The sequence below is a fragment of the Lolium rigidum genome, chromosome 2 (genome assembly GCF_022539505.1).
Source record: "Lolium rigidum isolate FL_2022 chromosome 2, APGP_CSIRO_Lrig_0.1, whole genome shotgun sequence".
NCBI classification, from domain to species: domain Eukaryota; kingdom Viridiplantae; phylum Streptophyta; class Magnoliopsida; order Poales; family Poaceae; genus Lolium; species Lolium rigidum.
This window is the reverse complement of record NC_061509.1, coordinates 9,033,399-9,058,428: the sequence shown is the minus strand read 5'-3', so window position 1 is coordinate 9,058,428 and position 25,030 is coordinate 9,033,399. Positions and strand designations below refer to the sequence as shown.

General features: G+C 44.2%; 1 protein-coding gene, 1 long non-coding RNA gene and 3 other non-coding genes across 6 annotated transcripts; 2 read left to right on the top strand and 3 right to left on the bottom strand.

Annotated features, from left to right (window-relative positions):
• The first annotated feature begins 3,501 nt into the window (after positions 1 to 3,501).
• Positions 3,502 to 6,347, top strand: LOC124689191 (two-component response regulator ORR24-like). Its single transcript, XM_047222755.1, has 5 exons — positions 3,502 to 3,649; positions 3,760 to 3,915; positions 5,333 to 5,397; positions 5,965 to 6,163; positions 6,265 to 6,347. The coding sequence occupies exons 1-5, from the start codon at positions 3,502 to 3,504 to the stop codon at positions 6,345 to 6,347; spliced, it is 651 nt and encodes a 216-aa protein (XP_047078711.1).
• Positions 6,348 to 11,672: 5,325 nt separating this feature from the next.
• LOC124693955 lies at positions 11,673 to 11,891 on the bottom strand. Its single transcript, XR_007000393.1, has one exon. It is a non-coding gene; the product is annotated as a small nucleolar RNA U3 (small nucleolar RNA).
• Positions 11,892 to 16,843: 4,952 nt separating this feature from the next.
• LOC124693910 lies at positions 16,844 to 17,041 on the bottom strand. Its single transcript, XR_007000354.1, has one exon. It is a non-coding gene; the product is annotated as a U2 spliceosomal RNA (small nuclear RNA).
• Positions 17,042 to 19,464: 2,423 nt separating this feature from the next.
• On the top strand, positions 19,465 to 20,992 carry LOC124685933. 2 transcript variants are annotated; one of them, XR_006997647.1, is made up of 4 exons: positions 19,465 to 19,513; positions 19,745 to 19,844; positions 19,996 to 20,061; positions 20,929 to 20,992. It is a non-coding gene; the product is annotated as an uncharacterized LOC124685933 (long non-coding RNA). The 2 variants fall into 2 exon arrangements; XR_006997646.1 differs by lacking the exon at positions 20,929 to 20,992 and having other exon boundaries at positions 19,996 to 20,079.
• A 2,079-nt stretch (positions 20,993 to 23,071) lies between these two features.
• Positions 23,072 to 23,269, bottom strand: LOC124693864. Its single transcript, XR_007000311.1, has one exon. It is a non-coding gene; the product is annotated as a U2 spliceosomal RNA (small nuclear RNA).
• Between the last annotated feature and the right edge of the window lie 1,761 nt (positions 23,270 to 25,030).

Here is a 25,030-nt window from a genome sequence, read left to right as displayed (position 1 = left end):
GAGGTTAAGTTCTATGATGACCTAGTTCTAGACTTGCGGTGGCTATGATTATGATTGTGTGTCCCTCAGCAGATCCTCTCCTAGACCTTGTATAGTGAGCCAGGTCTCGAGAGATCTGTCCGGGTACGACTAGGTTACAAAGAGTCATATGTCTAAATTTTCCTTGTTTCTTCATCTTCTTGTCTTTCTTGTCAAGACTCCTCCCTTGGAACCGATATAGCGGCCCACCTTGGTCGATGGATATTCTTCATGGGCCCCTGGTTGGGCTGCATGAGGTAGCACAATACTAATTACCCGAAGGGTAATGCCCACATCACTGGGGCAGCGGACTGGGGCAATCAGGCCAAGGTGTGGCCTCGACTACTCCTAGAAGGGCCAGGAAGGCACCTCTCCTGGGCCAGCAGCGGCCCGGGAATAGAGGTCAACTGATCCTAACAAGGCGTGTTAGTCTCGGCCTTCGGAACAAGCGACACGCTTGCATCCCTATGCGCCATCATGGCGCGGGCATACAGCTGCTTGCGCGACAGACAGGACTGACAGCTCGCTGCCCAAGCTGTCACACGGCCATCAAGTACGCCAGCGCACCGCCCGTGGTCATCCATTGGCCACCGGCACCGCCCACCTGCCTGAAGACCGCGTGGCCTCTAGTGATTGCGCCCGGGAACGCCTTTGGTACAAACCCACCATTTTCCCACAAGTGTGCTTCCACGTGTCTATTAGGAGTCACTTCATGCCACGTATGCCCACGTGCTATTGCGGAACCAACAATATTGTGTACTATTAACGAGTGAAAAATACACTCATCTTATTTTCGTTTAAACCAAATATTTCTCACTATTTTCCTAAACATATCTCTCTACACCTACCACTAATCACTATCAATTAGATAGACTAGAGTGGGCTTTTTCAACGCAGAGTCATCACCTGACGAAACTCCAAAATCTTTTGGTCCACGGTAGTTGTAGCACCAATGCGGTGGTAGGGTATTCTTCTTGTTAAATTATCATATTTAATGAGTACAATATACATGGTGCCCTCCAAGGGAAGAGAAATTTCTCCCTCCCACATCTGGCACTGCGATGTCTGCTCCTTTTGTTGCTTTCACAATTGTTTTTAAAACTCGGTTTTCTCATGTTTATGTGTGCTGGAACCTCGTGAAAACTCGTTGGTGTAAAACTCTTGTTGGGTGCCCTGGAACTTTATATAAAGCCGGTAATAGCCTATTATCTAGAAAAAAAATCTCTAGTGATGTCATCCCCTCTCCGGCTACCTCTACCCCCCCCCCCCACACACACACCGGAGATCTCGTCTTCCTCTGCGGCGTCTTCCTCGGTAGGGTTACGTACCCTTCCTCCATGTGCTCCCACACAAACCACCTCTCTGCGTCATGCCACCATCAGCACTAGGTCCACCTTCCTCACTAGTCCCGACCTGATTCCGCATCGTACGCACTCCATCCTTCACCATCACCATCACCGCCTTGTCCATAGTGGTGCTCCTCTCCTGGTTCTCGAGCATGTCCATCGATTACACGTTGCGTCACCATCGTGTTAGGCCGCGCCACACACTGCACATGTCATGCCACTGGTTTAGCTCACATCGGCTCCACTGCCTGCGCGGGTCTCCTTCATCTCATGGTGCATTCGATGTCGCCTCAGCTCCCGATGCCTGCGCCGCCCCCCTCCGATCATGCTCATCATGCATTGCATCATGTCATGCTGCCGCTTGGTCTAGGTTGGGTTGCCGCTGCAAAATAAACATGGGGGAGAGAAAGTATGAACAAGCTCATGGTGTTTCTCTTTCTCTCTCTCTCTCTCTCTGAGATGTTGGCCCTACAACATGTATTTAGTATTTGGCAGGGTGTCACTAAATTTCATATGAACCTTGTGGATCCACCATCCATATTCGGACTGAGGGCATATGCCGCCTGGAGCAACCTTGCATTTTCTAGTGGTGTTTCACTTGGTACGGAGTTTTTGTCGTTTCTCCATTTTCACGTGATAGTTGACTTCATGCAATCATTTATATCACCGGGTAAGCCATTTAACATACCGTTTACGTGAGAAAGATTGGATTTATCATTTATCAATACAATGCATCCGATTCACCCGAAAACCCAACTTGGGAATTAAGACAATATATATCTTCATTTTAGCTTATGTCTTTACAATTTGCCTGGTAGTCCATTACTCAGAACTAAAAGATAATGGGTTTCAACATGTTCGTTGCATCTTGGTGGCCGGAAGGTATGGATTTGAAGCATGTCCATTATCTTTGATTTGGGAAAAAAAATTGTACCAAACATTTATTTGGTAAGCCTACGAATTTTTACCGTCGATTGACAATTTTGTGCCCAATAATACTACCTCCATCCCAAGACTTAAGGCCTATATTTTTTCCAGAAAGTCAAACTATGTTAAATTTGACTAAGTTTTTATAAAAAAATCATTAACATATCAAATACAAAATTAGTATTATTAGATAGATAATGAAATATATTTTCATGTGCTATCTACAAAATATCATATTTATTGATGGATTATTCTAAAATTTTGGTCAAACTTTACTTGCTTTAACTTTTCTAAAAAAATATGAGCCTTAAGCCTTGGAATGAAGGTAGTGCTACATTTACGGATGGTTTGTTACAGGGAAGCACTTACACAATGGCGTGGAGGTTAGGTGGAGCAATTATGAACCAAAATTCACGGGAGGTGAAATTATTTGGGCCAACGAAAAGGGTCCGTAAGTCTTAGCATTATTGATCTTATATGCCTCCTAAATACTGCTTAAAAAAGAAGGGCGAGTTTAGTTATGCACAAGTATGAGTATGTGTTCAAGCCTCCCCATTTACCAAAAGACCAAGAAACATAAAGGAAAAAAAAGGAAATTAAATTAGGCACACTTACGGTTGTTAATTCTCCGCATTAATGATGGTAGATTGGAGGAAGGTCTGACCGTCTCTCTCTATATCTCCTGCCATGAAAGAACAGGAGCCCTCCGTTGCAGCGGGTGATCTCACTGCCACTCCCAATTTTGGTTTGTAGCGAGAAACCAGCAGCCGTGCCCGAGGTTTCGGTGCCCCTCCCACCGGCGACAACACAAACAGACAAAACTGGTGATAGAAAATTAAATTGTAACGCCACAAATTAGAAATTATGGAGTAGAAGACTGCGGCGGCACACGGGGCACGTGAGTGTGCGCCTTCCCTCTCAGGTAGGGGACCACGGCGTGATTCCCACTGCACCTCCCCAGAGCCCCCCGACCCTATAAATTGCGCACCCGCACATCCTAGAGACCATCCACCTTGCTCACCGCTCTCTGTCCAAGTAGACCGTTCTTCCTCCTTCGAAGGAGCCATTAGAGGAAGGTTGGAAAGGTGGGGTTTTAGGGGGGATTGGTGTGGTGTTCTTGGGGTTTCTCCATGATTTTGGGCGTTGTTTCCATTTATACCTTTTTTAAGTATGGGTGCTCTTTCCTTTTATATTTTTTAAATAGGAAGGCATGGCCAGCGGTGACCGAAGGCATGGAAAGGAACCGGCGGTGGTGGCGGAGGACAACTTCCCGGATGGGCTGCGCGTGCTCGCCGTCGACGACGACCCCGTCTGCCTGAGGGTCCTGGAGGCCGTCCTGCGCCAGTGCAACTACAAGCGTGAGCGCTCTCGACCTACCTCCTCCTCCTCTCTTTTTTCCCTAACCCATTAGAACCAGTCGAAGCTGGAAGTAATCCTTAGCATGCTTGCTTCCTTGGGTTTGATGCAGCAACGATAGTGACGGATGGAAGGACGGCGCTGAAGATGCTGAGGGAGGAAGGCGAGGAGCAGTTCGACCTGGTGATCACCGACGTGCACATGCCGAACATGGACGGCTTCCAGCTCCTAGAGATCATCGGCCTCGAGATGGATCTGCCAGTCATCAGTATAATTAATCTCTCTTGCACTGTCCAGCTTTGCCATCCCGTGTTTTACTAATTATTTGCTGTCTAGCTCATGGTCATTAAGAACGTTAATTAGTCCTCATCATGCAGTTAGCAATGTTTCTATATATGGCTCATAAATGCATTAAGTTGTATAAAAGCACGTGCATATATGTGTTGTTGCGCGCGCACACACCTCCTAGTTTTTGTAGAGAAAATCAAACGATTTTTTTCTTGAATTGGGGACATGCAACTTTTTATTAAGTTATTATCAATGAATGCATCATGTTTATCAACATGGAGCAATGCGGTCACATCTAATGCATCATCTTTATCAGCGTGGAGCATACCTGGCCATGGGCAGCCCGGCCCGAGGCCCGGCCCGAAGCACGGCCCGAAAAACTCGGGCCTGGGCTGAGAAATGTTGGCCCGACTGCCGGGCCGGGCCGGGCCTGGGTAGCCCGAAAACGCACTTTAACACTACGGCCCGGCCCGCGGCCCGACGGGCTTGGTGGGTATTTGGCCGGGCCGGGCCGGGCTTGGGCCGGATTTTTTTGCGTCGGGCTTACCTCGGGCCGGCCCGAGGCCCGGCCCGGCCCGACACATGCCCAGGTATAGCGTGGAGCAATGCGATCCCATCTAAGCGTTCGTATTTTAGCTTGGATGGCTAGCGGGAAGCCAAGCAGAGGTGCAGCGACACATGGGTTAGGTGGGGATGACGGGACCGACTATGGTGGCGGTTCATGAAGGCGAGGTGGTAGAAGAGACGACTGGCGAGGATATGGTTATGATTAGGACTCATGGGAGATGGTGACTCATATGAGGAGCCTCTCGACTATTATTAGAATCCCAGTCTTTTGGAAAGAATCTCATTTTAGCCCGAACCAATATGGTCCCATCTGACCGTGCATCAGTCAAATTGCACGGCCAGTGGAGCGGAGGTGGAGCGACACATGAGTTACGTGGGAGAGGGGTGCCAGTCAATGCGGGTTTGTGGTACAAGATATATATTTCTAGATAATTTGGTTTTATTAATTTTATACATAATGAATGAACTCTGCAGTTCTATACCAGGAATACGAAAATCGAAATAAACAGATACATGTGTGTATTAGTTGAACTCATGATGGGTCTTCCAGTAATTAATTATTAAAGTATCCTCTCAACTAATTTCTATGCATGCTTAAAAAAGAGACAGTTTTTATACCTCACTTGAGATCAGTTGATGGTCTTTAAACCTATTTACGCCTGATAATAGCATATAAAGTAGGAGTGCCCCTTTTATGCAGATGCATGTATTGACTGGATCTACCATATGGATGGCATATAAATTTGTAGTTCCATCAATTTTAGAGAAAGTGTAACTAAAACACATATCTATTTGTCTAAATTGTAATGATAAAACTGTTTGCCATGCAGATAATCATACAAAACCTGAAATTTCAGATGACCACTTTACATGTATAAGAAAATTTTCTGGGAGGGTAGCTACTACCTAATAGGCTAGGGAAAAAAGGTGGTCAATAACAGTACTTGATCTTGAAGTTCAGCAATAATTAGAAATTATGAACATGGTGTGATTGTTTCTATATATGCATTGTGTTACGGTTAGTTCTGTGGCCATTATTTCCGATTCTTTCTGTTGGGTGTGTAAACTTTACCCCGTTTATTTTACTTTGATGCATCAAACTGAACGTGATCGTGATGCAATTTTGCCCATCATGTGTAACGTATTTGCTTCTCCAATCGGACTGTCATTAAAAATATTGAACTCAAATATTTGATCTGGACTCATGAGGATAATTCGATGTCAAGTTTTATAGTTTTTAAATTTCCAAATTCCAAAGCTAAGTCTCTGGCCAAATGTCACGCGAGTGCTATCCGTGAACGGAGAAAAGGCAACCGTGTACAAGGGGATAAAGCATGGGGCGTGTGACTATATTGTGAAACCGAGTGAATATTAAGAAGATCGAAACATATGGCAGCATGTTGTAAGGAAAAACCACGTCGCTGTGAAATACAGCAGTAGTGACACTGATGATGTTGAACAGAGGGTGGGGCAACCAGTGATTGTTGAGGGTGGCGCAAAGAGTAAGAAGTGCTCAAAGAAGAAGATAAATGATAGAGAAGGTTCTGATGACAACAGAGAAAGCAGGAGTGTTCGGACCACCCGGAATAAACCAAGGGTGTCATGGACCGGTGAGCTGCACAACAGGTTCCTGGAAGTTGTCAACCAACTCGGCATCGACAGTAAGATCTCACAATTTTTTTCATTTCTTATTCACCAAAAATAATTTTATGTTTCTTGGATTTGTTTTAAGTAACAAAATGTTATGATTACGTAAATGCAGGGGCGGTTCCAAAGGCGATATTACAAATGATGAATGTCCGTAACCTTAGTAGGGAGAGTGTTGCGAGCCATTTACAGGTTTAACTTCTATATATCCTTATGCTTGTGTTCATATTATTTCCGGACTAACAGATTTTCGTTTATTAGTCCAACCTTTAGTGATGCATCTTTTATGTAGATGTGTGTGAGAAAATAATGTTTCCTTTGTGAAAATGTGGGACATATCTGATATGTTGCATGCCCCCAACATGTCTAGTGCTTTTGAAACACCTTCATATCTTTTTTTCTTCGCACATGCCTTCCATTTCTTTGCCATGAGCATGAATCTCATATATATTGTTGCATATATCTTTTCATTTCAGAAGTATCGGCTCTATCTGAAAAGAGTCATCGATGACCCCACCAAGCCTAATCCTCTGGGTGATTTGTTCGAGCGTAGGAACTCCTACATGGCCATGGGTCACCAGGTCCCGCTCCCGCCGTCATCAGCCCTTTGTTCATGTGGTTCACAAAATCTTTGCGTAGGTCCTCCATCAATATTAGGACCTCAAGGTCTTTCCGTTCAGACCATGAACTGGGCCACGGACACAGTTGGCAATTCTGGCCTCATGCCTAACACAGGAAGCCGCCACGCTTCGGGTCCTCCGGCTGGCCCATTGGAAAAGACATCAGATCACCCAATGCAGGATACATTTCCTCGTATCCAGGGCCCTTCTCGTATCCGTTCTCGCAAAGCCTACGAGAGCGTCCTGTGTGGGAAACTGTTGGAGGTGAACACAAGAGTGGTGCCTTCCTCCCATGCTGGCAGCTCCTCCTTCCCAGCAGAAATGCAAAATGGTGGGCTGTTAGAACCTGCAAACCAGTTCCCGGTGCAGCCACCAGAACTGATCGGCCAATTCTCCGGTCCGATGGGCATGGCACCTTCTGCGCATGGCGACGCCCAGTTCCAGAACCATGCTGGGAACTGTAGCAATCCCTGGCAGAATGTGGCGCCATCAAGTTCTGTTGGTCATATGGTTGGAGCGCCTCTCCTCGCATCATCACAGGTGAATGTGAACCTCCCCCAGATCAACCAGCAACTGACAATCTTTGCGCCCTCATCTGGCCAGATGGCCATGTTTCACAATGAGCATCAGCTGAATCAGATGGCAGGGACCAACATCAACACCACCACATCAGTGGGTGTGTACAGTGAGCAGATGACGCCATTATTCAACATGGCAAGCAGCACAACCCCAATGGAGATGACCAATGGCAACATCTCACCGATGACTCAGATGATGGTCAATGGCGGAAGCACCAGCTCTCCATCGCCTAACCTTCAGGCGGGCAACCCTGTCGCGCCGCCGGCTCAGATGGTTAATGGTGGTGGAAGCAGCAGCTTCGCATTGCCTGGCCATCTAGACAGCTCTGTTGCGCCGCTGACTCAGATGGCTAATGGTGGTGGAAGCAGCAGCTCTGCATTGCCTGGCCATCTGGACAGCCCTGTTGCGCCGCAGACTCAGACGCTTAATGGTGGGGAGGGTGCATCTGGCATTCTACCTATGCAAGATGACCCAGCTGAGCAGGAAGCTCCTGATGATCAGCCAACCTACACCACTACCAACTTTCTGGAGGATATTTTTGCCAGCATGGCTAGTCAGGTAACAACTTTTCTCATTTTCACTCTGCCTACTATACATTTCAGGCTCTGCATATGAATTTGCTGACCACATCAGGTGTATCTGAATCTGAACTTCTTTTCTTACTGCAGGATTTCAATCCAGATGCTACTTTGTTTGGTGAAGAATATTAGTCCCTTTGTTCGCCCCACCTGCACCAGAGATGTCTCCGCATTTTGTGCAGGCCAGATGCTGATCATCAAGTCCATGGTTCTTGCAAGTTGAATGTGCGGAGTTGTGCAAAAAAACGCCGAATTGTAGTAGGTAGTTAGAAGCGGTGTGGGCTTCTACTTTACTTCAGCCTTTTTTTTAAATTGATCCTCGTGTTTTAAGGATCCTATAATAACTTTATGTTCCCGACGTCGAAGAGGACGTGCGGAATAATTGGCTATACGCATCGTCGATGCCGAGCCCCGGTTGTAATAAGACTTCCATTTTCTAGAATGGAAATAGTTTATGTTATGTCATATGGAACCATTTTTCATGTACTTGTTATCAGTGCAATGCTGCCTCTATTCCTGAGATTCCCCTGCAAATAAAAACATGGCCAGCATTGAACCCGCACATCATAGGCACAGAAGTTCCAAAAGTGACTATTCAAGTTTTATAATTTCTGATGTTGAGTGACAGATGCTACTGAATTTGCAGTTGCACTAATGTGTTATCTTAATTTTCTTTGTCTATCACCGTGTGAATCACAAGAAAATCTTTGTACTTTGTATGGAGCAAAATATTTCTTTCCATCGGACTGTGAAAAACAAATGCCGCCTTCTTACTGCGAAATCTCCAAACTGTCCTGGTTATACTGATCTATCGACCCCTGTATGATCTTCTTGCCTCCTTTGTTCTACCACCCAGTCTGGATCATCCTTGGTTGCAAACCTAAAGTCCAAATGATGAGCCCCTGGACACCACCAACACAAGAAGTATACCATGAGTAAGCAAGTTCCAGAATATTTTTGCTCTGCATATTGTGCTGTATCCTCCTGAGTTAAATGGCCAATATCAGAAGACACAAAGTACACAGAAAGTGATGCCCAGATGACCTGGACAACAACTGTTTACTTGTTAACTTTTATCTAGTCTTTATGTGCATCATGGCGTTTTTGCCGTAATTTTTGAGAAGCTCCACCAAGTAACTGGAAGTGATTGAGCAAATAGTCAGTGTTTTAAGAAGTTATCTATTAGCTTACTGTCACTACTAACTACTAAGGCAGTAAATCAGTGTAAGTGTAGGCTTCCTAAAGATTGTTACCCTTGACTTGGAGAACATTGCTACTGTCAGCTAGTTTGCTACTATAGGATTGATGTATGCTGTACATTTCATCACAATTAAGATTCAGGTCTCCAATCAAGGTAAAATGTGAAGGATACCTGTTTACCATAGGTAACTGTTGATCCCTCCTCTGTGAGTATAACCAAGGGAATGAACTGCATGGTTGGCTTGTCCAACTTGAAATATAGGATCATAGTGGGTTGCATGTGCAACAAGAGAATTATGTTTACTGGTAACTATTGTGCTTCCTGGGTCTAGCATAGATGTCTTCACGGATGATGATCATTGGGTGTATTCCATGAACAAAAATGACGGTTGGATGTAACTGGCAGGAGCATATCGCTAGGGACGGATCTCAAGTTCTTCTGATGCGAACATACAGCTAGTGGATTGTCATCCATTTGTAAACAACTTGTTGGTTTGTTTTCAGAAATAATGTACCATATTCATGAGGAAATATCTCCGTAGCTTTGCACTAGATAAGTGGAAACTCGATTCCTAGAGTTGCTTTATGTTATGATAAAGTAGCAGCATCATGATTTCGATTTAAGTCTTGCATAAACAGTAAGTACCATAGCAAATATGAAATATCAAGCTGTATGCTCGTTAAAAATCAAACCAAGTACAGCAGCAATATAATAGTTCAAAAAAGGATAAAATACAGTGGCCGAACTAAACAGAACATTTTTTATGTTGCAGATGGTTAATTTTCTTTAAGACATACAGACCAACTGCTGTTAAAATTAAATAATTGATTGCACAAGAAAATTGAAATGTTCTTCATAAACTCGATAATCAGAACCATCCTCCTCTGTTTACATCTAGTAAACTCGATAAGCAGGAGCAACCTTTCTGAACTCATCCATTTTGTCGGTAAAACAAAGGAGGCAAATTGCTCATCATAATTGGCAATCAAACAAAGGGATGCTGCATTAGTGTAGGACAAGTTATAAAGAACTTCATGGGACTATACAAGTATGAATGTCAGAATGAACTGTAAAGATCATCCAGATAGCAGAGTGCATGAAGAACAGTGTCACATACCATTAACATAGTCACAGGATCACCTGCGATGAAAACAGGCATAATGTTAGCCCTTCCGGAAATCAATAAAAGGGTCTTATAATAATTTGCATACAGCATCACGACCAAAATACAGGAAGAGAGCAAAACATAAAATATGTTATATTGCCGTGAAACTGTCTACTAGAGTACTATAGTTGTCTTCAGTAGAAACTCCAATTTTTCATCAAGTTCAGTTAAATAAACCAATGGAACTCGGAAGTCCATTTGCTCTAAGTAGTAAGGCAAACATCATGATAGCATTAACTCCTTAAGTTAGCATGTGACGGCATCATGGTGCATGGGACAAGAAAAAAAAGGTGATTGGGTACAGAACAGGGATAGTAACTAACATGATCTATCAACAGAACTGTATCCAGTGCATAGGAATCAACTTAATTTCGAGGCAATAAGAATCAACAGAATTGTGGCAGTCATCTTCTGACAGTTCATCTGGACAAATGTCAGACAATGTGTGAATCACCGTCCACATAAGTCCTTTTCAGTTATGGGTTTCCGGTCTCCAACTATGGATCAGAAGCTTGAATGGGCCACCAGTGGCTGCAGTGCATATGGATGCCGATTGCTTCACAGCCCTTATTCTGTTCTTTGTCTCTGAAAGTTTGGTCAGGGAAAAGGATGCACATGAGAAATTCGAACAGATACAGGCGGGAGTACAGGGAGGTGATAACTTCCTTTTATGCAGATGAAACTTTCACGATAAGCATTCGAAAAGGAACTTCCGCAATTCACATGCTTTCCATTTGTAAAAAGGAGTGTTCTCGGAAATACTAGACACAGCAATTCTGAACGTAATGAGGAACGGACATCGTTATGACTCTATAGCAGATATGGTTTGGACATTGCCTCCACGGCTCCACTATTATGAAGATGCAATTTATGTAGAAAGCTGGGCAGACTTGAGCAGCTTACAGCCTTACACTATTATCAGTAGCTGGCATAGGTTTATTTTCCAAATGAACAGAGTCCAGTAGTCCTATCTGACTTGGTAGAACACGACTTTGAGTAGGCAGTCTTTGCCATGACAACTGGCAGAGACAACTCACCGTGTTAAATTAGTAATGTACCTTGAGTGTGAACATTCTCCTTGGCGCAGTACACAGCTGAGCTGATGAACTGAGTATCCCTCTTCCAGAAGCAGATGTAAACAGTCTTTTTCCATAAATCGATCTCTTCCACGATAGATATTGCGTGGTACACGAGAGGGACCATTTCAGCAACGCATCTGATTTCAGGGAAGCCTATCTTTTCCAGTGCCTGCCGCCCGCAGAGGCGTCCCCTGCGGAGAAGCAGGCACAACGGTGAATAAAATTCTTTGATTTAGCTTTGGTTGGGGTGCCCACGCTGTTTTTGGAGTGAGACCGTGGAGCAAAAAAAAAAAAGGAATTGTACCTGTCAGACAACCTGTGAGCCACCCTGGTCAGCAAGCTGAACAGGAACGATCCTCTACAGCCATAGAGGATCGCCAGTAGGTGTAATCTGTACCGTTAATCACGCTCTGGCACACAGGTCAGACTTCATCAACCAGGTTTTAGTGCTTGCCTCCTTATTAGTCAAGGATGCAACGGTACGATTCCTATAGAACAGATCCTGTTCAAGTAAGGTCGTGCTGTACAGCTGCAGGGTCCTCTATTTAAGCTGGTGCAATCCTCCCTAAACTTCCGAGGTGGTACTATCTTTCGCTAGGTGCTGCTGCCGTCCGGCCACACTGGGTCACTGGCCCTGCGCCACTGCGTTGCGTGATTTTGCTCCGGTGCATCAACTGCACTTCGCATTGGGCCGGCCCTTAACGCTAAATAGAAAAGCCCATCTTTTCCGGGACCACCATGACCATTAGTCTACTTTCCGAAATCACTCTCTGCTGTCCTCTCTAACTCCAACAAGCAAAACTATGTGAAATGGTACTTCTACCGCACAAAAGACAATACGTCAGTTTCTTTCAAAAAAAAAACTTCTACAATTCGTTGGGGTGTTTTGTGCTGTTCTCTTGGTAAATATAAAAATAAAATAACAATGATTCTGGCAAAAGGCAAACTTCAACAGTTTACCAGATTTTCACTAGAAAATAAAGTTTGGGGATTCATATAGCCTACCTATTTAACACCTAGAACATTTCATTCGTTCATTGCAAAGACAAAAAACATTTTGGACGTCACACACTGAGCAATTCGAACCTTTTTTTTCTGAACTTGGGCTTTATATATCAGGATGACAGAGTTTTGTTACAGTAGATCAGCCCCTCCACACAGGGTGGAGCTGACCCAATCAACACTGATCACCCTCTCCGCGCCTCCATAAATTACATTATAAAATCCATCTCTTCCAGAAAATTACATTCCTTGATGAGTCGTGCAACTCACGATGAGTACTTATTATGACAAGATAAATAACACTGTGTTGCATATTGTGTTTATCCATATTACCTCAGAATATGACATGTTCAACAAAACCTACTGAGCCAAAACGCCTCAATATCTGGATTACTGGGGAAATTCCGAGATCAGTCTGCCGGTGATATGTTGCGTTTCAGTTTTGACCTAGTCTTTAGGTGCGCCCTTTAAATTTCTTTGAGGATGCCATCAGCAAGGGAATGAATTTCATGGTTCTTGCCCTAAAATTTGGCAAACTCCATCTTTGGCTTCATCAAGTGCCTGAAAGTAATTAGCTATTATTATCTTACTATTACTAAACTCAGAAAATTGTAGGCTTCCTAAGACTAAACTCTGAAAGGCCCTCACTCTCTAACTTTATTATGAAAAAAGTACTTGGGGAATATTGATACTCCACTATGATCTAGTTTGCTACAACAGGATTCAGATATTGGACGCATTGCATAACAAGTAAACTAATGATGCCGTCTCATCGCAAAATATAATAAAAAAATTCAAGGTTCCCGAATATAGGAAAACGTAAAATCTGAAGGATACATGTTCACCATGCGTAATTATTGGTCTCTCAGCTGTCAAATTAAACTGCAACTGATCCTATCACAATCCGCACCATTGCCTGTGTAACAATATGTAACCAAGGGAACGAACTACTCTCAAGGTTCAAGAAAGCGTTAAGCATAATCGGTGAGGTGGCCTTCCGCTTAGCGCTTCAGCGTGCATAAGCGGCGCTTTTTTCCTCTTTTTTCCGTTTTTTTCTGCTTAAGCGCTTATGCAATCGATGCGGAAGGCCTCCGCATTGCGCTCAGCGCGCATAAGCGACGCTTTTTTCCGCTTTCCTGAACCTTGCTCTTAACATCATTGGCTTGTCCAGCTTGATGTACAGCATCATCTTGAACGGAGTGTGAACCTTTGGATTCCATGTATTATAACAACAAAATTATGTTTTACTGGCGTGCTTCGCAGGTCTAGTCTGTTGGGGACTCCTTTTGGGGAACCACCTATCGACGCAGCTGTAGTAATCCTGTGGTACAAGGCTAATCAAAGACGCCAAGGGTTAAACTTGGCAACCAATTGAAGTCCAAGACTAAAAGGTTATTATCAGAAAACAATAAACCAGAAACTCTCCACGTTTGAGCGTTCAAAGCCTCATATGCACGGCCAGAGACGAGCCCCGCCGAACATCTGAGGGTGAGGGCGAGCCTTGTTACCATCTGTGTTCCAATCCCAATTCCCGTTTAGATCTGCATCCTGAGCATGTATCACTAGCATACATGCCTGTCTTATGATTGTTGGATGTATTCTGTATAAAAAAAAGGACTAATTGTGTAGTTAGCATGGAAAAAGCATATCGCTAGGGCCAAGTTGTAATTTCTTAAATCAACATAGCTAGTTGATTTGCTTTATTAGAGAAAAATGAAATTGTAGATTTCTTCCAAGAAAATGTATCGTATATATCATGATTTTTTAGTAGCTTTGCACTAGATAAGTTGGTACTCCATTCCTACAGTTGCTTTATGTGAACATAAAGTAGCAGAATGATGATTCCAATCAATTTTTTGCAAAACAGTATCATAGCAAATATGAAATATCAAGCTGCATGTTCATTAAAAATAAACCAAGTGCTGCATAAGTATATAACAGTTCAAAGAAGATACAGTGGCCAAACTGAACACAACGTTTACAGGTTGCAAATGGTTGATTTGCCTTATGATACGATAGAAGTCCGTTTTATCATGAAGACATATCTTGATAACACAATGTTGGCACAATCAAACTGAAAGAAAATTGGAAACTAGAGTAACATACATGATAACCGAGTGATCAACAAGATAATCAGGACCCTCCTCTGCTTTCATACAGTAAACTCGGTAAGCACAGCATCCTTTCCGATCTCAGCTGTTGTGCCAATTACTTCTATTAGATCAGGATGAAACTCACCAAACACAAATTGCTCGGCATAATTGCCAATCAAATAAAGTGGATACTGCATTAGTCTAGGAGTTATAAATACTTCAGAGGATGAAAAATGTATACATGTCAAAATGAACTGTCAAGATAATCAAGGTATTCGAAGTATATGAAAAACATACCATTAGAAGAGCACCGAACTTGCTCGACAGTATCTCTCTCAGGATAAACTGTGATGAAAACTGGCATAATTTTCACTTTAGTTTGTTCCTCTGAAAGCAATAAAAGGTTCTTATAAAAACAAATGAGACAAAAAGGTTCTTATAATGATTGGCATATACAGCACCACGACCAAAAATACAGGACAAGCAGAAAACATATTCCGTTATGAAACTGTCTAATAGAGTGCAAGCTCCAGCAGGGTACATGAGTTGTTCAACTCAAAGGAAAATATAGAGTCCCCTCCAGCAGAAAGTGGAAACTTCTGTAAAGTTCAGTTGAATAAACCAAAATCAACTTGGCTGCGCATTTCATTCTCTCATACACATGTACCAGCTTCTTTTACTGCAGTTTATCTGTACAGTAACTAATCACACCTTCCAAGTTGTAAGGCAAATAATAGTGAAGCGATACCTTCTTAAACTGCTATCTGACAGCATTGTGGTGCATTGGACAAGGATGATAAGGTGATTGGGTAAATAATAAGGATATCAATAATATGATTTATCAACATAACTGTATCCAATCAATAACATGATCTATCAGTAACGTATATGTACATTTAATTCAAACACATGTAACATCTTATTTTGGTTCAATGTATCGGTAGTGTAGTCAATACCACACACCACACAGACACTTTCTATGATACTGAACAAACATAATGATAGCATAAAAGTTCTTAAGTTGGTATCTGGCAGGTGGCAGCATCATGGAAAGGCGGCTGGATACATACATAATAAGGATACAAATTTCATGATTTATGAACAGAATCATATCTAAAGCACCCAGATCAACTTGACTTGCTGATTTTATCAGTTGCTGCAGCAATCTTCTGAAGTTCATCTGGACAAAATGTGAGGGTCAATTTTCCCAAATAAATTTCTTCGATGATGGTTGCCCGCTATTGTTCAAAAAAGATTGGATGGGCCACCCGTGGCTGCAGTGTCTACTGATGGTTCTTGCTTGACAGCACTCACTCAATTCTTCAACTCAAGTAAATATTGATCAGGGAACATATGATGGACATGAGAAATTTAATACTAACAGATACATGCATAGCTTCCTTTTATGCAGATCAAACATTGCATTCACTGGCTGTAAGTCATTAGGATTCCATATCAGATATGATTTGGAGAAAGTGTGCAGACATTGGTTTACTATTGTGGCAATGACGAGAGATACGCAACAGGAAGACAACCTGTAGATAATAATGACTTCAATCCTGCTGTTTTTCCTCGGCATACACGTGCAAGATGCAGCAATGTAGAAAGCAACTCCAGTGATTACAGAGACAATACAAATGGATCTCTGACCATCAGCATTATCATCAGATTGGTTATGTAGCAACCTAGTCAGGCACCTACAGTACAAGGCAAAGAAGTTACTGACGCAGCATATCTGATATTGTGCCGGGCAGAATCCAGTACTAGCTAAAATATTATCAGTACATGGTGTAAGTTTGGTATCCAGAATCAGCATACCAATTTGACTTGGTACAAGAGGAAATTCAGTATGCAGCCCTGGTTTCACAAGAGACACAAACAACTCAACATAGTAAACTGGAGCAGTAGTCTACCTTCAAATCACGGAAGAACCCAGTACCCGGCAATGCATCTGATTTCAGTACAAATCACGCTCACCCCTCCTCCGAATGGTTTCCCTCGCGTCCGCTCGCTCAGATCCGCCGCCGCCTTCGAGATCGAGGCCTTGCGGAGCCGAGGCGTCGCTGGGGGGAAGCAGGCGCCCAGCTCAGTGACCTGCGCGCGGAGGAGTAGACCTGTAGACATCTCAGGCTCAGTGCGACATCTCTCAGCCGAGGCGTTCCACATCGTCGTCTACGAGATTGCGTGGATACAGACGCATGATTCATCCGATCTCTCAGCGACATAGTATGCCTGTAGACTTCTCAGGCTCACTTCAAGTCCTAACACAGGTTTTGAACACTGATTATAAACTTCTCAGGCTTACTTCTGAACAAAGGTTCCGAGATTTTCTTCTGCAGTTGATCTTGAGTACTGATTAAACTTGGATTAGACTTGGTTGGGGTGCGCCAGGCACCGGGCAGCAGTGCAACGCCCGGGCGACACGCGAGGGCCCCAGTGGCAAGCCACTGTGGTGGACCCTCCCCCACAAAAAATAAATTTAATATCGTTGTGAACCAATGGCCCACATATCAGATATTAAACTGATAAGAACAGATACTACACTTGATCTTAGCCAAAAGGCCGAGAAAGGTATGAGAAGCAATGCTGCCCTCCGCCTCCTTTTATAGCCTCTCTCGACCGCCTCTTCGTTCCCCGGCAGCGAGGTGGGACTAAACTAACGAGGAGCAACAGCGCAGCGCTTGACGCTTGAGCAGACCCGCCTCTGTGATTTCCTTTCGTCAGGGAGCTCCAAAGCCCAGCAAGGAATCAGCAGCCCATATGTCTGCACGGCCCAGCAATGCTTCTTTCCAATTTCACGTTAAGTTTCCTCCTGATTTTTCACAGAAAAAAAAAGAGTTTTTATATCTAGAAACAGAAAGAAAAAATGAGAACAACCACGAGTCCGTACGTACTACGTAACGATCCTTCCAGCCTGAAGATGTACGAACAACAGTGCATCCTTCAGTTGCTGAGGTGCTGGCACAGAGCACTTGTCCCGATCTACTCGGTACTCGGTGCCATGAACAAACTATTAACTTGTTACCATCAATTTTCTAATTTGGTGGAGAACTTAGTTAGAGAATCACTAGGCCAAACAATTTTTGTAGTCGGTTCAATCAGAGCTAAATTGGTTCCACGATAAAGGACAAGTAGAAAGCAAAATTATGTACGCTTCCGCTATTAAAATAAACTAGTAAAGCGATGCAGATATCGGATGTGCAATTTATGCACTAGTTTAGTGTTCACCGTCGCATGTCGCCATTATTACTGCTTGAGAATCTAATTTTCTTTCTACCATTCCATACATGCATTATACCAAACCAACGTACTCGGTACAAGTGTCAAGTACCACTGAGATAGAGCCATAGAGTCATCTACCTATGACTCGGCAACAGTAAAAGAGTGTAAACCACCACGAAGGAAAGTGCGGAAGTGAAGAAAAGCCCCAATTTTAACGAGGATTGTATAATTAAAGAGATTAATATATTTGGAGCAAAGTCGTGATCTGGTAGGCGCCTCGTGCGCCTCGTGATCTGGTAGGCGCCTCGTGTGCTAGACATGCGTTGTTTGGTAAAAATTTGTACAAAACCTACACCATGGCCACACAGTTATCGATCCAACTTTTTATATTTGTGGATAAGTGTGTGTAGTGGTGTCCAAAAATGGTACACAATTCGGTCTTATCGCTAAGTGGAGGTCAGGTCAAACCAAACTAATCCTTGACGCTTATTTATACTAAATACTTTTACTTATTTGTAGATCATCTAGTTTTTAAATATGAGAAGGTTATTTTTATTGCCACCAACTCTACTATACAAGTTAGCAGATATACAATCAAAACTTAACTCTATTATGCGATAAAATATGTTATCTTTTCAAGTTTCGTTTTGGGCTATCTTGGTAAGATCAAATTGTAAAAATATAAAATTCATTTTCGTCTAATTAATAATTAGTCCCACATAAATGTATTTCCATGCATTTATTATTGTCCATGTTTATTTTACGTTATTTAAATATGTTGATAGAAGGCTTTACTATATAAGTGTACCACGAATATGATGATAGGTATTTGTAGAGTAGAATTATCAAGCTTGGTTGCGGCCAACATAAATTCTAGAACCGCCAGGTGCCAACAATTGGTTTGTCCTCAAATTATACTCTCTTGTTAGCATTTCATTTATTAGTTATTTTATGGTAATGCCTTTTATTTAACATATTGATTTATAATCATCTAGAGTGCGCGGTCATGTAACTGCAATTCTGCCAACAAGCATGGAGCAAAACCCAAAAACTCGTTTTGGAAAGCACAGGCTATATGCAACATAATATTTTTCTGAAATTCAAAAACCTGACTTTAAAAAGTTTATAGATGCAGAGAAATTCAATCTCCACTACTATTAAAAGAGAGAGAGCAGCAGATCCAAACGATCTGAGCCATCTAATTATCTAATTCAACAGTTTAGATTACTGCTAAAACAGTGTTAGACGCCCACGCGCACGATTAACCAGAACCATCAAACCGCCAGAGAAGAAAAGCAACTGCTACGATAGAATTTCCCCAAACACCAGCACTGCCCCGCGGACGCCGCGGACGCCGCACACACCGTCATCCGCATCGTCGTTGCGCACACCATCGTCCACTTCGCCGTTGCTCAAGCCGCCGCATCTACATTGCGCACTGCAGGCCACCGACCGCATCCAAGATTCCAATCTCACCGTTGCACTGCACGTACGCCCTACCCGACCCTGTCACCGCCCTACGCCCCTCTGCCCGACGCCCTTTGGGCTGTCTCCAAGTTATACTGTCAGTTGTAGTACATGCGTGACATGCTACTGGGTTCTTATCTTATTAAAGAATCAGCTTAACCTGAGTGTTACTGGAGTTAATTTTATTGTGTGTTCTTTGAAATGAGATGGTTCAACAATATTCATGTAATCTAATTATATGGATACGGAACTCTACTGCATTCCTCTAATCTTTTTTCAACCTTTTTTAAACTGGTTTCAGATCTGAGGAGCAAATCCGTTATCCGCAAAGTTCTGTCCAGTTGTCTTAGAACAATAGGTAATTTTTTCTTTGCCAATCAAGTTTGAAAAGGTTTGTTGAATATGCAGTGTGAAAAAGTAATGCTTGCGTGTGTCTAGACATGCATCTCGCCACACACAACCTGTTTGACAAAATGTCTGCATGGATTTGTAATCGTGCACCAAGTGATGTTTTACTTTAGTATTCAATAAGTATAAACATTGAAGGGTGCTTCTATCAGTTCAATTTTTAACCAAGCTGTCACATCAGTTGCAGATATTGTACCAGAGTTTATCTATGGATTGATATCGAGGAAGCTTTTTGAGTTAGATTTGTAGACCATGGTGTACAAGGTGGAATCTTCTCTCAAGTGAGTAGCATTCTGAACTTTGGTTACTGAATTGAGCATTCCTGGAAAAGCTCAATTGCTCTGTTTTGCATTTTGCACCTTTGTTCCGATTATTGATAGTTCCATGCTTTCATGTCATTCTCGCCATGTGTTTGACGTAATCAATCTATAGTCATGATGGAGGGGTGCATGCATGTGGGGCTGGACAAGGTGAACAACATGGTGGTGTACAATACAGGTAGTCAAGGACATAAGGTCTACCTTCTCCTCTGCTATGGCGAATAATATCTTGTATGCACATAAGAATGCTGATAGATTTTCCTTTCTTGATGTTGCAATCATAACCAATGGAATTTAATGTATTTACTTGAGAGCTTTATTTGCACCAATTTAGTGAACACCTGAATTTTGTGAACTACACCTCAACACGGTTGGGGCAGATGTTTCGGTTGTGCAGGGCCACTCTCTTTAACTCTGTTCACGTAACATTTTCTGTGGGCTAGGTTGGTTTGATGATCAGGGTTTCAAGTTTAGACATGTAGATGGCTGCAAAAACAAGAATGAAGAACTTTCTTATTTTTTTGTATGGCTACAGAAATAGTTAGGTATATTAAATTAAATATATGGATAATTTCCTTTGACTGAAAAGAAGTTTCTGCATATGGTTCTTCATTGATTCGAGACAGGCATCTGCAGCTTACATGACCCATAATTTATCACGTTCAGAGATGAAATTCCCCCCACTTTGCATGCAATTTTTGTAGATGGTTTTCCATTGATTCTGAGTAAGACGCAACGTCTGCAGCTTATAGTATTCATCGGTTATCACATTCTGATGGTGGAAGCAATTAGTGACATGTATGTATGAAAGTTTAATTCGCTGAAGTTGTACTCTGAAATTGTACTCTGACTGACATGGTTCCTACACAGGGTGAAACCACTTTTCATATTAGATGCATTGTCTCTACTATAAATCTCAGTTGGTAACTGTATACCAAATCAAATGATTTTTCTCTATGCGATTTTTGTTGTATTGTTATCTTCCTTGCGAAAAGCATCAAAATCGGTTCCGATGTCATTTTACAAGCTGTCTATGAACCTGCAGGTAACATGGACATGACTTCCATACTTTTCGTGCAGGTAACATGCAGTGAAGGCTTTCACCAGAGAAGAGAGGACGGCTGGTCTCAATCTTGAATATTGGTTGCACGATTGCTCACAGGTTGGGGCTCTACTTTTTGATTTGTCTGATTACAAAATTGGATATTGTAAGAGTTGGTTTCTACAACAATCTTGTGGCATACATGTGGATTTTCCCTATTCTTCGCTTATGCTAACCTCCACATACTTTTCAGCAAATATTAGTATTACAATAATGTTGAAAAGTTTGAATGCCTTTCAGAAATCGTAAGATATTATTTTGCTGGATCAACATGGTATGCATGTAAAACTGATCACATAAAGATACAATGTCGTGCATACAAATACTCTCATCCTCATATAATCATATCTGATTTTATTTTTGATTATACAGGGGAGGGCAACACTAGTAACAGATAGAGGCGGGAGTACAGGGAGGTGATAACTTCCTTTTATGCGGGTGAAACTTTGACGATGCAAGCTATCATTAAATAATTTTAGGAGGGGAGGCTCTCGGGCGGCTCGCGCGAGCCGCTGCAGGGCACCACCAAAACCAAAAAGAGAGCCACCCCGATCTAATTCCTCCGGCCGCTGCCGCCGCCAGCGGTGGTGGCCGCGCCCGACCGTCGAAAGCAGTGGGCAGGGTCGGCGCGCCCTCGACAGGTTCCTCTCGTGTGTGTGTGGGGGGGGGGGGGGGGTCTCTGGGGCGGCGCGAGTGGCTTGGGTGTGTGTAGTGGAGGAGCTCGCCGGAGCGCGGCGGGGAGGCGCTGATGAGAGGAGTTGCTTGCCAGGGGAGGCATCGGATAGGGAGCGCGGTTGTCATGTCGGCGCGGGCTGGGGCAACGACACGGGTCAAGACGTTGGCGGCGGCGGCCGAGGAGCGCATCTAGGGAGGAGTTCCCTGGCGCAGCGGCCGGCTGTTGTGCGACGCGGGTGTGCGGCGGAGATTCTCGTCGACGGTGGCGACGTAGTGGGTGGAGGAGGTGTGGGGTCCTGATCTGGGTCCATCTGGGCCCGATCTGGATGCTTCCTGGCCCGATCCGGGTTCCAGGGGCCAGGTGCCTTGCTCCACCGTCAGCCAGGAGCAGCCTGACGGAGCGTTGGGTGGCCTGGTACGTGCGGTTTGGAGGCTGCAACCTGTCGAGGTTGGAGGTAGGAGATGTGGGTGTCCTTTCCGCCGTTCTTAGCGTTGGTGGACCGCGAGGCTTTGGTTCGGTGGCGAGGTGCTACGGCGGCGGCCTAGGTGTGTTCGGCGAGTTTGATTGCCCCAATCCACTGGGTAGTGTGGGTGTTGTGCGGCTACGCGGATGAAAGTCCAGCCCGCCTTGTCAGTGTTGGCGGCGGTGGCGCATGTGGGCGTCGTTCCCTCCTTGGAGGTGTCGTTGAAGTGTGCTGGCACCCCTTCGCCACCGCGGTGGTTTGGTGGTGTATCTGGGCGAAAGCCTAGGTTCAGTTGAATCGATGCAATGGCGGCATCTCGATGTCGTTCCTCCGTTTGGAGCCTTGCGTTCGGAGACATAGCGGTTTGTGACTTGTTGCGATCCTCCGGTGCTTGTCGCTTTTCAAGGTGGATTATCTGGGGCACTATGCACGCCGTCTTCAGAGAGTCTAAGACAACGCCTTTATCGGAACCGACCAAATCCCCCGTCTTCTCCTTTGATGGTGCGTTGACAAAGAAACTTTCGTTGGAGGTTTCGTCTTCGGAAGTGGCTGGCGTGGAGCGAGACGTGGCTCGGTATTCTTCTTGGATAGGCTCTCTTGTGTCGGAGTTGTTTTTTGGTTGGTTAGCCCGGAGTGGAGTCTGCACTGCATTGTTTGCTGCGAGTTGTAGTTCGTCTTGTATTCAAGATTCTGCTTTTATAAAAATAAGGTACGCCTTCGGCATACAAAAAAAACTTTGACGAGGAACATTGAAAAAGAAATTTCACAATGCACATGCTTTCCATTTATAAAAAGGAGTGTTCTCGGAAAATATTAGACACAGCAATTCTGAACGTGCATTATGACTATAGAGCATATATGGTCTGGACATTGCCTCCACTATTATGAAGATGCAATTTATTTATGTAGAAAGCTGGGCAGACTTGAAGATTTTCAGTTAGCTTTGGTTGGGGTGCGCCAGGCACCGGGCAGTAGTGCAACGCCCGGGCGACACATGAGAGGCCCAGCAGCAAGCTACTGTGATGGCCCCTCCCCCACAAAAAATAAATTTAATATCGTTGTGAACCAATGGTCCACATATCAGATATTAAACTGATAAGAACAGATACTACACTTGATCTTAGCCAAAAGGCCGAGAAAGGTATGATTTGGAACGCTGCCCTCCGCCTCGTTTTATAGCCTCCCTCGACCGCCTCTTCTCTCCCCGGCAGCGAGGTGGGACTAAACCAACGAGGAGCAGCAACGCAGCGCAGACCCGCCTCTGTACTTCCGTTCCATCTGAGAGATCCGAAGCCCAGCAAGGAAACGGGCAGCCCATATGCCTGGTCGGGCCAAGACTGGTTCTTTCCAATTTCCCGTTAATTTCCCTGCGGTTCTTTCTCCACACACACAAAAAAAGAGATGATTAGTGGTTGACCGAGCCGAGCTGGAAATTAGCGCACCACCAGTAGCGATCCGTCTAGCCTGACGATGCACGAACAGTTGTTGAGGTGTAGCACCAGTGTGTCCCGATCTAGCCGGTGCTCGATCCCACGCATGAACAAACTATTTTCTTGTTAGCATTAATTTTCTAATTTCATGGAGAACTTAGTTAAAAAATCAGTAGACCAAACAGTTTCTGTAATCGGTTCAATCTTCTTCATTTGACGAATCTGCGACTGCAACACCAAAATTGGTTCCCAAATAAAGGGCAGGTAGCACGCAGTAGGTAATAGGAAAAAGTATGCAAGCTATAAAGTGGCTCAATGGATCATTTACCCAAGCAACAAGTACGCATGTTCTTCTTCGAAATAGGCTTTCACCCCGCTATATTAATAAAGCAATCACACGATACAACTGCTACTGCATCAGCACAATCAAACCGCCAAAAGAAAACATCTCTATCTCTACTATTTAAAAAGAACGAACGTGTTCCCCCTTCTCCCCCTACTTTCGTCGTCCTAAGTTTCCCACAATATCCACTCGCGCATTTAATCAGCCTGGGTCGCTTTAGAAATCATCAGCCCAAGAATCACGCTATGATAATCTCACGAATTACCTTCCTCAGGGATGTAATCTTCACATTAATGAAATATCATCTTTCCAAAAATTCTACATCCACACTACTTAAAAAGAACAAACATATTCCCTACTCTCCTACTGTACCAATACATCGAGTTTTTTTGTCGTCCGTTCGTCGCCCCCCGTCCGCACAGGTGGCCGCGTTGACTCCCCAAAATCAGCGATTTCTTGATTCCCCTCGTAAATTCCTTTTCCATGTAGTATATCTTAGCCTGAGTAATTTTTGCCCTCCCCAAATCTCGCTCGAGTTGTGATTACTGATTTGTAATTTCCAAAATCGCATGATCTCTTGCCTCCCCTGCTCAATGAATCAGTCCATTGCTCGAGCCCTCCTCGGTCAAAAAGCTTTCGACTTTTCGATCGCCGGATCCGGTGTTGGCGAGGCTTGATCCACTAGCTGCGACGCTGGACGAGCTTGATCCGGTGTTTGCGAGGTTGGACAAGTCTGGTCCTTCTCCCGCGATGACTGAGGCGGCGCCGGTCGCCCGTTCGTTCGGCGTCGACACAACGCTCTCCCCAGCGGCCGCATCCACCCGCTCATTCGCCGTCGTCGCGAAAGCCGGGAAGGGATACACGAGGAAGATGCACAAGTTTTCCTTATAGAAACCCCCCAAGAAAATAGTCAAGCTCGTCGTCGCCTGGAGCCGCCATTCGCCGCCCGCGGGGATGGGTCCGTCGTGGGCTCTTCTTCCTCCACGTCTTCTTCCCGGAGCTGGAGTAGCCCCGGAGCGACTACGCCGTCCTCAACACCGGCTCAGATGGCGGCCTTCTTCATTGTTTCGGGCGCCACCCGTCGTCCCCTTGTCCATCTGAGGGCATCTACAGGTTACTGGTAACCTCGCGCA